A 12814-nucleotide genomic window follows, 5' to 3' on the forward strand; every position below is an offset into this window, starting at 1 on the left:
TTCTTTGGAAGGAATGATGCTAAAGCTGAAACTCCAGTACTTTGTCCACCTCATGCGAAGAGTTGACTCATTGGAAAAGACTCTGATGCTGGGAGGGATTGGGGGCAAGAGGAGAAGGGGACGACAGAGGATGAGATGGCTGGATGGCATCACTGACTCGATGGACGTGAGTCTGAGTGAACTCCAGGAATTGGTGATGCACAGGGAGGCCTGGCATGCTGTGATTCATGGGGTCTCAAAGAGTCGGACACGACTGAGCAACTGATCTGATCTGATGTCATCTTTGCATGAAATGTTCCTTTGGTATCTCTAATTCTTTTGAAGAGATCTCTAGTATACCAAGAGATACCAAGGGAACATTTCGTGCAAAGATGGGCACAGTGAAGGATGGAAATGTCATGGACCTAGCAGAAGCAGAAGATATTAAGACAAGGTGGCAAGAATACACGGAAGAACTATACAAAAAAGATCTTCATAACCTAGATAACCATGACAGTGTGATCAGTCCCCTAGAGCCAGGCATCCTGGAGTGCAAAGTCAAGTGGGCCTTAGGAAGCATCACAACCAATAAAGCTAGGGGAGGTGATAGAATGTCAGTTGAGCTATTTCAAATCCTAAAACGTGATGCTATGAAAGTGCTGCACTCAATATGCAAGCAAATTTGGAAAACTCAGCAGCGGCCCCAGGACTGGAAAAGGTCAGTTTTCATTCCAATCCCAAAGAAAGGCAATGCCAAGGAATGTTCAAACTACTGCATAATTTCACTCATCTCACATGCTAGCAACATAATGCTCAAAATTCTCCAAGTAAGGCTTCAATAGTATGTGAACTGAGAACTTCCAGATGTTGAAGTTGGATTTAGAAAAGGCTGAGAAACCAGAGATCAAATTGTCAACATCCATTGGATCATAGAAAAAGCAAGAGATTCCAGAAAGACATCTTCTGCTTTACTGACTACACGAAAGCCTTTGACTGTGTAGATCACAACAAACTATGGAAAATTCTTCAAGAGATAGGAATACCAAATCACTTTACTGTAAGGTGAATGCAAAAGAAAAAGCGAGTGAGCCAAGCAATCAGGTAAGAAAAGGGAAATTTATTAGAGGGAAAAGAGAGGGTGATTGGCTCTTAAGGAGAAGTAGCATCCTCCCTTTCTGATGGAGTCCTTCTTATACCCACCAATGAAAAATTCTCTGAAGGGATGTTCTCCACATAGCTGGAGATCTGGAATCTGGTGGCCTCACAGCTTTGAGAAGTTTTTGATAATCAGATTGAGTTCGAAGTAGCTTGTGGATAGTTTGGTTGGTGAAGGCTTGTAAGCAATCCTGAAGAAATTTTGAAAAAAGACACATTAAACATGAGCAGAAAGTTAGAATTAGGGTAAATAAAAGGAGAGGAACTAGAAAAGGTAGGACCCAGGACATCCAATTCCAATTGTTTACCCAATTTTCCCATGTACTGCTGATGTGTTGGTGTATTCTCGAGGCCGTTTGTCAGATTTCTTGCTGCTTCCTTCACAATGCCTGATTTATTGGTGTAGAACCAACAGGCTTCCTCCAAAAATAGGCATAGGCCTCCTTTTTCTGCTGTGAGGTCTAATCCTCTTCTGTTTTGGAGGACCATGGTTGCCAGGGAATCTAGCTGGTTTTGGATAGTGATAAGGCTGTTAGCTATTTCTTCTAGGCTGTCAGTGAGGTCTTCAGAAAGGCTTTGATAGTAATTTAAAGAGGTTGTGAGTCCTGCGGTCCCTGTCCCAATCCTAGCAGACATTCCTAAACTAATTAATAGAGGATAGAATTGAATTGCCTGTCTGGGTCTGTTATGAGTTAGTGGGATAGGAAGGGTCTGATTGTTAGGAGCGATAGAAATTTCTGGGGCTAGATATACCAGGGTGCATGTTCCTCTCCAGTTAGTGGGAAGACATAAATAAGTAGTGGTTCCACATAAGAAAAATATTCCATGAGTAAGAAGACAACACCTGAAATTGATAGCAAATAGGTGTCTTTCCGGGAACTTGTTAGTAGTCTCTGAAACTGACAGTGAACTCTCTAGTGTAGCTTCTACAAGAGGAGTATTTACACCATATGCAGAAGGGAGTCTCCCCAAGAAAGTAAGAGAATGTCCTGCAGTTCCTGAGACATGATAGATCAGCCTGAAGGGAAGGAGAGATGTGAAGTGTGATTCCAGAGGTGTGGCGGTATAGTTCCTAGTTGGGGGTAAGAATTGCACATAGAGTTTTGTCTGGAAAAACAGAAAGGAACCTATTGTAGACACACGTCAGAAGTGGTGGGTGTTAAGGAGCAGTAACCAGGCTAGATCAGAGGGTGGGCTTGGGATAGTAATAGAGGCTTTGAATTTTGAGAGAAGGTCTCTCCCAAGAATAGGAGTGGGGCATTTTGGAGAGTATAAGAAAAGAATGGGAAAAGGGGGTATTTTAAAGTGTGCAAGATAGAGGCTCAGTTATTCATGGCATAGATATTAAACCCCCAAATAGAGACTTGAGAGACCTTAGTTTTTTCAGAGTAGGCAAGCATAGCAAAGTAAGTGGCCCCCATGTCAATGAGAAAGGAGACTGGCTTACCTGCCACTCTAAGAGTTACCCTGGGCTCCTTAGAGGTGATGAGAGTTGGGGCCTCGGGCCCTGGGCACCTTCAATCTTCAGTGGCAAGCCCAAGGAGGCTAGGCAGAGCTGGGCAGAGCTGCTCAAGACCAGGAGGGGATGTCTGGATCCCTGGAGGGGAATTTGGGTAGTGGACCCTCCAATGTCCCTTTATGCCACAGCTGGGACATGGACCTGGAGGGGGCCTTGGCTTTAGGCATAAGCGGGCCCAGTGGCCTTCTTTTCTGCATTTGAAGCAGGGCCCAGGGGCCTCCTTTCTTTGTTGGTTGATGGAGGCTTGGAGCCATTTAGGGCAGTGGCTAAAAGGTGGTATTTGGCCTGATCTCACTGGGCCTTCTCTAGATTTGCCTGTTCTTCCTGGTTATTGAAAATCTTAAAGGCTAAATTTAAAAGGTCTCATTGAGGGGTTTGAGGCCTTCTGCCTTTTTTAGTTTCTTTTGGATATCTGGGGATGACTGGGAGATAAAACGGGTGTTAAGGACAATGGTGCCCTCTGCTGAAGTGAGGTCTAATTTTGTATATTTTTGTAGCGCTTCGATTAACCTGGCTAGAAATTGTGCCACATTTTCATATAGTCTTTGAGTTATTTCTCTGAGCTTATCAAAGTTGATGTTTTATGGGCTTTATGCCCTGCCTTTTGAAGGCCCACAATTAGGCAAGCAATCATATGCTCATCCAGGTCTCCCTGCCTGATAATCCCAGTTGGTATCATCTCAGGGGACAGCCATTGCCCCTACAGGCTTAGTGTGTATCTCAAGCCTGAGAGGCTTGCCATACTCATTCCTTCTCTTCCGGGAGAAGAGTGGAGGAAAGTATGATGTAAATATCATGTTGGGTTAAGTCATAAGACTGGATAAGATACTTGAATTCTTTTAGATAATTATCTGGGTCTGAGAAGAAGGAGCCAAGATGCTTTTCAATCTGAGATAGGTTGATGAGGGAGAATGGGACATGAACCCAAACAATGCCTTTTGCTCCAGCTACTTCCTGTAAAGGGAGAACTGGGGCAGGGAAGGAGCGGAATCCTGCGGTGAAGTTTCCTGATTTAAAGTAGTTTAGACCAGTATGGGGAGGAGATCTAGGGAGGTCAGGGTAAAGCCTTGGGACCCTCAGGGTAGAGGGTGGGGCTGAGGTCTCTGCTTATCTCCGGCACAGGCTGGGGAGGGGTATTGGGAGCTGCAGCTTTGGAGGAGGCCTGCTGAGAAGGAGGGAGGGAGGAGGGGACTTAAGGTGGGGGTTGTGGAACTGGAGGATTCCAGAAAGGTGGAATCCAAAAGGTGGATCTGGAGCTGCTGCAAGGGGATTGGGAGCTATAGGGTGTGGGCTGTGGTCCAAAGGGTGGAAGGAAGAAGAAAATTCTAAACAGTGATCGGGAGACATTTTATTAGGAGGATGTGGCTCAGAGTGGGCCAAGAGTATTTGACAAGCAGAACAGGATTCACAGAGAGAGCAGAGAGTGACGAAAACCTGAACATAAGGGATTTCTAAGCACTTTCCCTTGCAGCAGTGGCTGAAGTTATCAAGGTTCCATAGAGTATTATAATCAAGAGTTCTGTTTTCTGGCCATTGGGACCTGTTATCAAGTCTCTATTTAGGCCAGAATAGTAAATAAGTCTTTTTGGTCTTATCTCCTCTTGGAAGCCCAAGGTTTTTAGGTTTTGGAGAAAGCATCTTAGAGGATTAGATTTTGAGGGCTGGGATTGAGAATTTCCCATTGTGGCCAAATAGGAAGGTTAGACAAGGGTGAGAGAAAGTGAGGAGAAAAGTCCTAGAAAAAAGGCGTCCCCGTTCTCAGGACGTTTTCAGAGAGTAATAATACTCTGCTTTGAAATGGGTGCCCCCTATTCCAAAGTCAGATGGGGCACAAGGCAGAGGGCCTGAGGGCCATGGGGATCCTCCCGCCTAGCGCTAGGACTTGGAAAAGAGGTGACAGAGAGAGGATCCGAGGGAATGGGATTTCACTCACTCTTGCAACTGATGGATGAAATGTGGGCCGGTGAGTGGATGTCAGTCACAAGGCAAGTGGAGAGTCACGTCCCAGATCTCACTCAGTTTCTCAGCAAGGTCTGAGCTAGGGGACCACTGGAGCTGGGCTTGTGAGAGGAGCCCACACAGTTGCGGTGGATCTTCCCTCCCAGGTTTCCGCACAAGAATGTAAGGCTGCTGCTGCTAAGTCGCTTCAGTCATGTCCGACTCTGTGCGACCCTATAGACGGCAGCCTACCAGGCTCCCCCGTCCCTGGGATTCTCCAGGCAAGAACACTGGAGTGGGTTGCCATTTCCTTCTCCAATGCATGAAAGTGGAAAGTGAAAGTAGGAAGTCACTGGGTCGTGTCCGACTCTCAGTGACCCCTCGGACTGCAGCCCACCAGGCTCCTCCGTCCATGGGATTTTCCAGGCAAGAGTACTGGAGTGGGTTGCCATTGCCTTCTCCGAGAATGTAAGGCAAGTGCAGAGAAAAAGAAAGCAAGCCGGGCAGTCAGGCAAGAAAAGGGAAATTTATTAGAGGGAAAAGAGAGGGTGACTAGCTCTTAAGGAGAACAGGCATCCTCCCTTTCTGATGGAGTCCTTCTTATATCCCATCAATGAAAAATTCTCTGAAGGGATGGTCACATAGCCAGAGGTCTGGAATCTAGTGGTCTCACAGCTTTGAGAAGATAGGCTCCAGTGAGATAACAGCATGCCATTTGGACAATTTGGTCAGTCTCACAGATCACTGTGATTTTAATCTTTGTTTGCAAGGTCAATGTAAGGAGCCATCTTATCAATGAGACCCCATGTGGGCCCTATCACTTACCTGCCTCTTGAGAATTCGGTATCCAGGTCAAGAAGCAACAGTTAGAACCAGATATGGAACAATGGACTGGTTCCAAATAGGGAAAGGAGTATGTCAAGGCTGTATATTGTCACCCTACTGATTTAACTTATATACAAAGTACATCATGTGAAATGCCGGGCTGGATGAAGCACAAGCTGGAATCAAGATTGCTGGGAGAAATATTAGTAACCTCATATATGCAGATGACACCACCCTTATGACAGAAAGTGAAGAAGAACTAAAGAGCCTCTTGATGAAAGTGAAAGAGGAGAGTGAAAAAGCTAGCTTAAAATTCAGCATTCAAAAAACTAAGACCATAGTATCCGGTCCCATCACTTTATAGCAAATAGATGGGGATAACAATGGAAACAGTGGCAGATTTTATTGTTGGGGGCTCCAAGATCACTGCAGATGATGACTGTAGCCATGAAATTAAAAGATGCTTGCTCCTTGGAAGAAAAGCTATGACCAACATAAACAGCATATTAAAAAGCATAGACATTACTTTGCCAACAAAGGTCCACCTAGTCAAAGCTATGGTTTTTCCAGTAGTCATGTGTGGATGTGAGAGCTGGACTATAAAGAAAGCTGAGCGCCGAAGAATTGATGCTTTTGAATTGTTGGAGAAGACTCTTGAGAGTCCCTCGGACTGCAGGGAGATCAAACCAGTCAATCCTAAAGGAAGTCAGTCCTGAATATTAATTGGAAGGACTGATGGTAAAGCTGAAGCTCCAATACTTTGGCCACCTAATGTGTGGCCAACTGACTCATTGGGAAAGACCTTGATGCTGGGTTAGGGTTAGGTGAGAGGTGAGAGGAGAAGGCGCCAACAGAGGATGAGATGGTTGTTTGGCATCACTGACTCAATGGACATTAGTTTGAATAAACTCCGGGAGTTGGTGATGGATAGGGAGGCCTGGTGTGCTACAGTCCATGGGGTCGCAGAGTCAGACACTACTGAGCGACTGAACTGAACTGACGTTTTTCGTGTCCTAAGTACTTATTTTTGATCTTATGCTACCGCCTTAATATATTGAATTGCTCTCACAACTCAATGTTGGCTTTGACCACAAATGTGATCACTGACTTATTTGATCATTTTATTATTTAATAGTCTCCTCTTATATCTTTGGTTCCCAAAGCAAATTATTAATAGAATTTTCTTGAAGGCAGATATTACCATGTTACATCCCCTCATTGTCAAACCTTAATATATGTTGAGAATCTAATAAAATTTAACTTTACCTCTGAAAATTCATAATCTGGATTAAATAGACGAGTACATGATATGATTCACAGAGCAGATAATAGTAAGGGGTAGGAGATCCAGGTGCACAGGGGAACCAAAGCTACTTGTAGTTATAGCTGTTAACATTTAACTGAGAACCATCATTCCTGCATCTTTTATTAGTTCTTTTCCATTATCAGGTTGGCTTTACTACATGTTCATATACTTGGTCTTCTCTTTTTGTTTCATAACATGAACCTCTGTCCAGATGTGTGTAGTTTGAACTCAAGAAAATAACTTATGCAAACCACACATGGGATTAAGAAGCACACATTTTTTCTATTACTTTTTAGCTATTAAAAAACATAAATTTCTATAAGATTCATTCAGATTATTTTACATTATAAAAAATTCTATACCTTAATTCATGTTTTCAGCTTGGGCAATGATACCCAAATGATTTTTTTTTAATGTTTCCATTGACTTTAAATATGAAACAGTTTGCTTCTAAAATTTCAGATAAAATTTTTTTCTTTTATTGCTTGAAGGCACTCATATCCTAAATATAATGTTGTTTTAATCCTTGTGGACTTTTGTATTACTACAACTTAAAAAAATTAAAAAGAAAATATAACAGGTGGAAAAATACATGTATAAAATATTCATTGAGGCTATCATGAGACTCATATGGAACTAAATGCCTACTTTCAAAACTATAAATATAGTGAAATCCTTTAAACCTAGCATATGTTGCTTCAAATAAGACTTGGTTTTGAACAGATGTCCCCTTAGACCTGTTATATTAAGACTAAAATTACTAAATCAACATTAGTTGTTTTTAAACTTAGGGCCACATTTTGCCACTGATTTTTATTGAAAGCTCCCACAGGCGTAAGTGGAAGACCCATGCATGGAAAAATGGCATAATATGTATCCTAGTTTTATTTATTTCATATGTATACAGCAGTATAAAATAATATATTACATTTACACTCATTTTACTTATGTATTATTATAGCATTCACAGTAACAAACACTATAGTTAAGATTTAAACTCATCTTTTGTTATAATACCCTGTTTTCACTCACAGATAACTGTCTCAAAAATGTGTTTAGAGCTGAAATTCCCTGCTTACTTTCAGCTTAAGCATGTATGAATGTATTGGAAGTCTGAGTTCTGTCACTCAGAAATTTTTGAGTCTCATGTGAAAATTTAATTTTTTTTGCATTATTAATGCATTATTCTCATGCAACTCAAAAACATCTCGAGTGTAAAACTTCAAACTAAGCATGTGACAAGTTTTCAAGAAATAAAAGCCATTTTTCTAATTTTACAAATACTTAAAAATAGCAGTGGTTAGAAATACATGCATGCACACTAAAGGTATTAGAATTTTAGTCATATTATTGCCTGCAATACTCTGGCGGCACCCAGCAACCCACAGACTTCCCTGGTAGCTCAGTGGTAAAGAACCCGCCTGAAAATGCAGGAGACTTAGGTTCAGTCCCTGGGTCAGGAAGATCCCCTGGAGAAGGAAACGGCAACCCACCCCAGTATTCTTGCCTGGGAAATCCCACGGACAGAGGAGCCTAGCAGGCTACAGTCCCTGGGGTCGCAAAGAGTTGGATACAACTTAGTGACTAAACAACAAACAACAACCACCACCCATTCTCATAGAACGCTGTAATCTAAAACCTATGCCAAGTTTTAGAAGAAAATAAAAATACCTAATAGTAGTTTCACAAATTACTGTCTTAGGGTTTTGTTGTTTTGTTTGAGGGATATTCCTTGAAATGCTAACAATATATAAAGTAATTTTACTACTCCATGGCATAAAAAATATGGAATTTTGTAATTTTCTGTTTTTCCTTGTTAAAAAGGAACATAAAAAGGATGTTAAGTGCAAAGCCTTTACCACTACAAAATTTGAGTTGAAAAAGATAACCTAAGAAATTGCAATATGAAAAATATAAGATTTTCAGAAAAATTATTAAGTATATCAATGTTTTCAGTATTTTTGAATTCCTTGGATATTAAACACACACAGAAATGTAAAGGGGAGGAAAAAAACCACATGCAATGACAAATAACAGTACTAGTATCAGTGACATGAATTATTTTATCTTGCTGAACACTTGCAACATTTTGACTGAATAATTATATTAAAGATGAACTTTACTCCAGTAAATAACTTTTGGAAGTTAAATGGTACAATTAATGCACAGCTATTGAAGTTTATGTCAAAAACTGTAAGTATTTTCTTTCTTCCTCTTACTGGAGATGCAGGAGGGTTTCTACATTACAAAAGATCTGACAGCAAATTATAACACTATTAAGAAAAAATAATTAAAATATTTAAACCTTCTACTGTAGCACTTAATTTGCAATGTTTGATAAAGGCATTGCATTTAATATCTTCATAAAATAAATATTCATATCTCCTTAGTATTTACTAAGATAGATGATACGCTTGTAATGATACAGACGTCTTATATCTGTAAAGTAATTCTGATGCAATATTTAAATATCTTATTTAAAATGATTTCACAAAATTATGTTCACAAGTTAAAAATTAGAATTTTATATATGGATGAAATATTTCTAAAAATTGTCATTTGACATACCTTTGAAACATCAAGACACTGTTTCCACAGGAAAATATCGACTTTTTACTACTCTAAAACTAACCATGTTAACAAGGAGTAAATGTCATGATTATTCTTTTCTGAAATAATTCATTGATGGAATATTGTCTAATAGTTTGGCTATTGTTTTGCATTGATATGTATAAAATTATGGAAGATTGGATATAAGGATGGCTAGATTAAATAGAAAACTTATTCTAAATTTTCTTTTCATACAAACCTAGTAAATGTTCATTTGGAAAACTTCATTATTGGTTGGTTGAATCTTTCCATCTTAAAATCCCCCTCACTGGTAGCTAACATTTTGGCCAATTTAATAAAGTCATAAGCTTACTGTGTTGTAACTTCTGATTTATTCTGGTTGCAATGAACAGATTAATAACTAATCACTTAATATTTCATGTTTAAATCATTCTAGTTGTATCACAGATTAGGCAAAAAATTTGTTGTTTTAGAAGATCATAAAATTTAAGAACTAAAATGCAAATTAGTATGTGTTTACTACAATATATTAAAAAAACAGACAAACATATGATATGAGAAGTTGATTCAAGGGGGATTATATTCAATGATATGAAAGACTAAATGATTAAATAAAGTTTTGGTCAGACGAATTAGTGTAACTCTTAGAGTATAACATATTTTCAATGCATGTAATAAGTCTGATGGATGTGGGCTTCCCCCCATATTTGTAAAATTGTGAGTGAAATGTTTTAATTAAAGCAGAGTGATTCAACAAGAAAATAATTTTCTTGTTTAAAACGCAATTACAATGAACAGACTTTTTGTCCAGTTAAATTATTTAAAAACATATAGTTTCCTACTAAAATAGTCTATCACCCAAAATATTAACGTAGTAATGCAAAAGTTTTGAGAAAATTTCACTGCTGCCTCTAGTGAATGTGTGTGCTTTTTGTGTCATATGTGATGGATTAGCTTCAAATATTTTTAAAAGGTCCCCCAAAGCCTGGAACATTACACAGATTATTTTGTTACGTAAATTGATTGGGATTGTGAATACTAATATCTATTTTGATAAGACAAATAAGTGATACCAAGATATCACTCAAATATGCACAGCAATGACCTAGGAATATATATGCATATTTATATGCATTTTATTGTTAAATCTAGGAAAATATCCCCATTCAAATGACATAAAATTAAGTGGAAGACATTTGTTATGTGTCAAGTTTTGTCTGTTCTTTAATAACAGTCTGGCTCAAACTATCATTGAACATGTGATCAGTTAAAATTAAGGAAAATATTTCAGAATCAGTCTGCAATTTGGGTTGGGAAAGTATTTAGATATAATGTTGAAGGAGTTTTTTAGAGAGGAACTGTGAAAAAGCTGGTTTTTGCTTAGAAGGTTATCACATCTTCTGATTTTCCCTTTCTTATTCATACTTTAACAAGCAATAAACAGCAGTATAATAAAAGGAATATATGTAAAAGAGGAAAATGCAGATTACTAAATTTAATAATCAACTTGTTGACATAAACATAAAAGGAAAACTTCACTTTTCAAGGCTGACTCATGAAGAATTTTCTCTTTAATAAAATAATGACTACATTTAAACTATAATTCTCACACATAAGATAATGCTGAAACAGTAATGTACCATGTTTCTATCCCAAATTTATCTGTTTTAAATTTAGAGATCCTTTATATCTTATAGTTATTCTTTACCAGTTTAGATATTTATGTATCTCTATATATTCATATAGAGTTATAGATTTTATATGTGTAGCGTGTATTAGAAGTCATGAAGCTATGCAAAACTATGTAAAATAAAATTCTATGTGAGTTGTATGATTGAAGACTTCATTTAAAATAGTAATTTTCAGCTACATATTTTACACCACAAAATGTACAGACACCAGTGCTTTTTTTTTTTTGCTAACAACAAATACAGGTAAATGTATAGATTCTTTATAAAAGCTTTAAATGATTCTAAATTCAAAGCCATAGAAGTAGAATTGAAATTATCTAGATTGTTAGATATTTTGAGAGTACATGTTCAGTGCTCTTTTGATAACATCCACAGCTATATCTTTGGCATTGAAAATTCAGTACGAGTTCTTGACAAAATTTTGTAGCTTGGAGCTTCATTTTTTTTTAAACAAGGAAAAACAGGGTTGAAAAAGATACGAAAACTGGGAGGAAACTATTAATGATTTTCTTTTCCTTCGTATGTTTATCTTTGGGACCCTGAATTACCTTTTATTATATGATGCGGATTGTATGAATCCATTTAAAAACCAACTGAGTTGTACCACATTTTAGGAAAATTATATAATATAATATATATATTTTATATTTATTTAGAAGCTTTGAAATAGTACAGTAAACACTTTGCAACACGGTGTATAAACTACAGAATGTCTTTGATATTTTGTGGGTCTTCAGAATACAACATTTTTTATAACCCACAAGTGAAAAGAACATAATCACAATCTCTCTTGTAAAGTTGGAATAGTTTGGGGAACACTTGATCACACAAAAATAATATAAAACAGTCAAGTTTAAAACAGTGATATTGCATTTATAATGCACAAATTTCCTTTATCTTTATGACTGGCTTCTCGTGGTGAATATAAACATCTAAAGGGCTCAGTGACATTTGGAGAGAGAAAGATATATAGTGCTGTAAACAGGCACACACTGATCGGAGAGGCAAAATCAGTTGCCTAAAGTTTCTACAGTTCTGCACATTTCAACTCATTTCTCAGGCCTGCTGAGAGCAATTAGGTCCTATAATTGGCCATGATACTCTGCCGGCAATCTAATACTCAGTTACACACAACTAACTGGATGGCCAAGATAAATGAAGTTGAAAAGTTGATGCTTTTGTTGGTCGACTTTGTGCAAATCATGCTGCTTCAGGTAAGTCCTGTAGAATTGACTAGCATATCCTTTTCCGTGCTGTGAAAAAGAAAAGAAAAATACTCTAAGAAAAACAGCCTGACTTTTGATGGTTAGAATTGTACATTATTGTAAAAGAAGCAAATACAGTAAGAAATAAGTTGTATCCCCGTAAAAGACCCCTGTGATGGCAAAATATTTCCGTGTCCCTTTGGCTTCTAATAGTCATAGTCATTCTGCTGTTTGACTTTCTGAAAATGACAATTTTGACATTTATACAAATCGGTTTTGCAAGTGAAATGTGAGCTTTAAATACCAATCTCCAATTATGTTATTAACTTTTTAAGGTTATGTACAAAACAATCCCCACTTCACTGTCTATACACAGAATAGAGGAAAAATTTGTAGTCCTTACATTTGCAGAATAAGTCTTCAGTATATCTATGAATACTAGATATATATTTAATTTAATAAGCTCTATATTTCATACTCTTAATCTACATATAATAAGAGAAAACTATATCAGGAAGTGTTTATGTAGTTAAAAATTAAAGGATGATTCACATTTTTAAGTTTTGTTTTATTTAATTTTTTAGAATCATATGAAGATCAAATCTTTTTATGGCCTATAATTTTT

General features: G+C 37.8%; 2 protein-coding genes across 2 annotated transcripts in view; both read right to left on the bottom strand.

Moving 5' to 3' along the window:
• Window positions 1-1076: 1076 nt before the first annotated feature.
• LOC147355122 (syncytin-B-like) lies at window positions 1077-2264 on the bottom strand. Its single transcript, XM_086346717.1, has 2 exons — window positions 1443-2264; window positions 1077-1325 (listed from the first exon to the last, which is right to left on the bottom strand). Exons 1-2 carry the CDS (start codon window positions 1768-1770, stop codon window positions 1267-1269), a joined length of 387 nt encoding a protein of 128 aa, XP_086202843.1. The 5' UTR covers window positions 1771-2264; the 3' UTR covers window positions 1077-1266.
• An 8582-nt stretch (window positions 2265-10846) lies between these two features.
• Window positions 10847-12814, bottom strand: part of PCDH10 (protocadherin 10) — a 44452-nt gene continuing 42484 nt past the window's right edge. The window contains exon 5 of the mRNA XM_086346716.1: window positions 10847-12237. Within this exon, the coding sequence (XP_086202842.1) occupies window positions 12218-12237 (20 nt within the window). The 3' untranslated portion in view covers window positions 10847-12217. The remainder of the gene's footprint in view (window positions 12238-12814) is intronic.

The sequence above is a fragment of the Bos grunniens genome, chromosome 17 (genome assembly GCF_055505025.1).
Source record: "Bos grunniens cultivar Pamir isolate PY7600 chromosome 17, Bosgru_T2T1.0, whole genome shotgun sequence".
In the NCBI taxonomy this organism is placed as follows: Eukaryota; Metazoa; Chordata; class Mammalia; order Artiodactyla; family Bovidae; genus Bos; species Bos grunniens.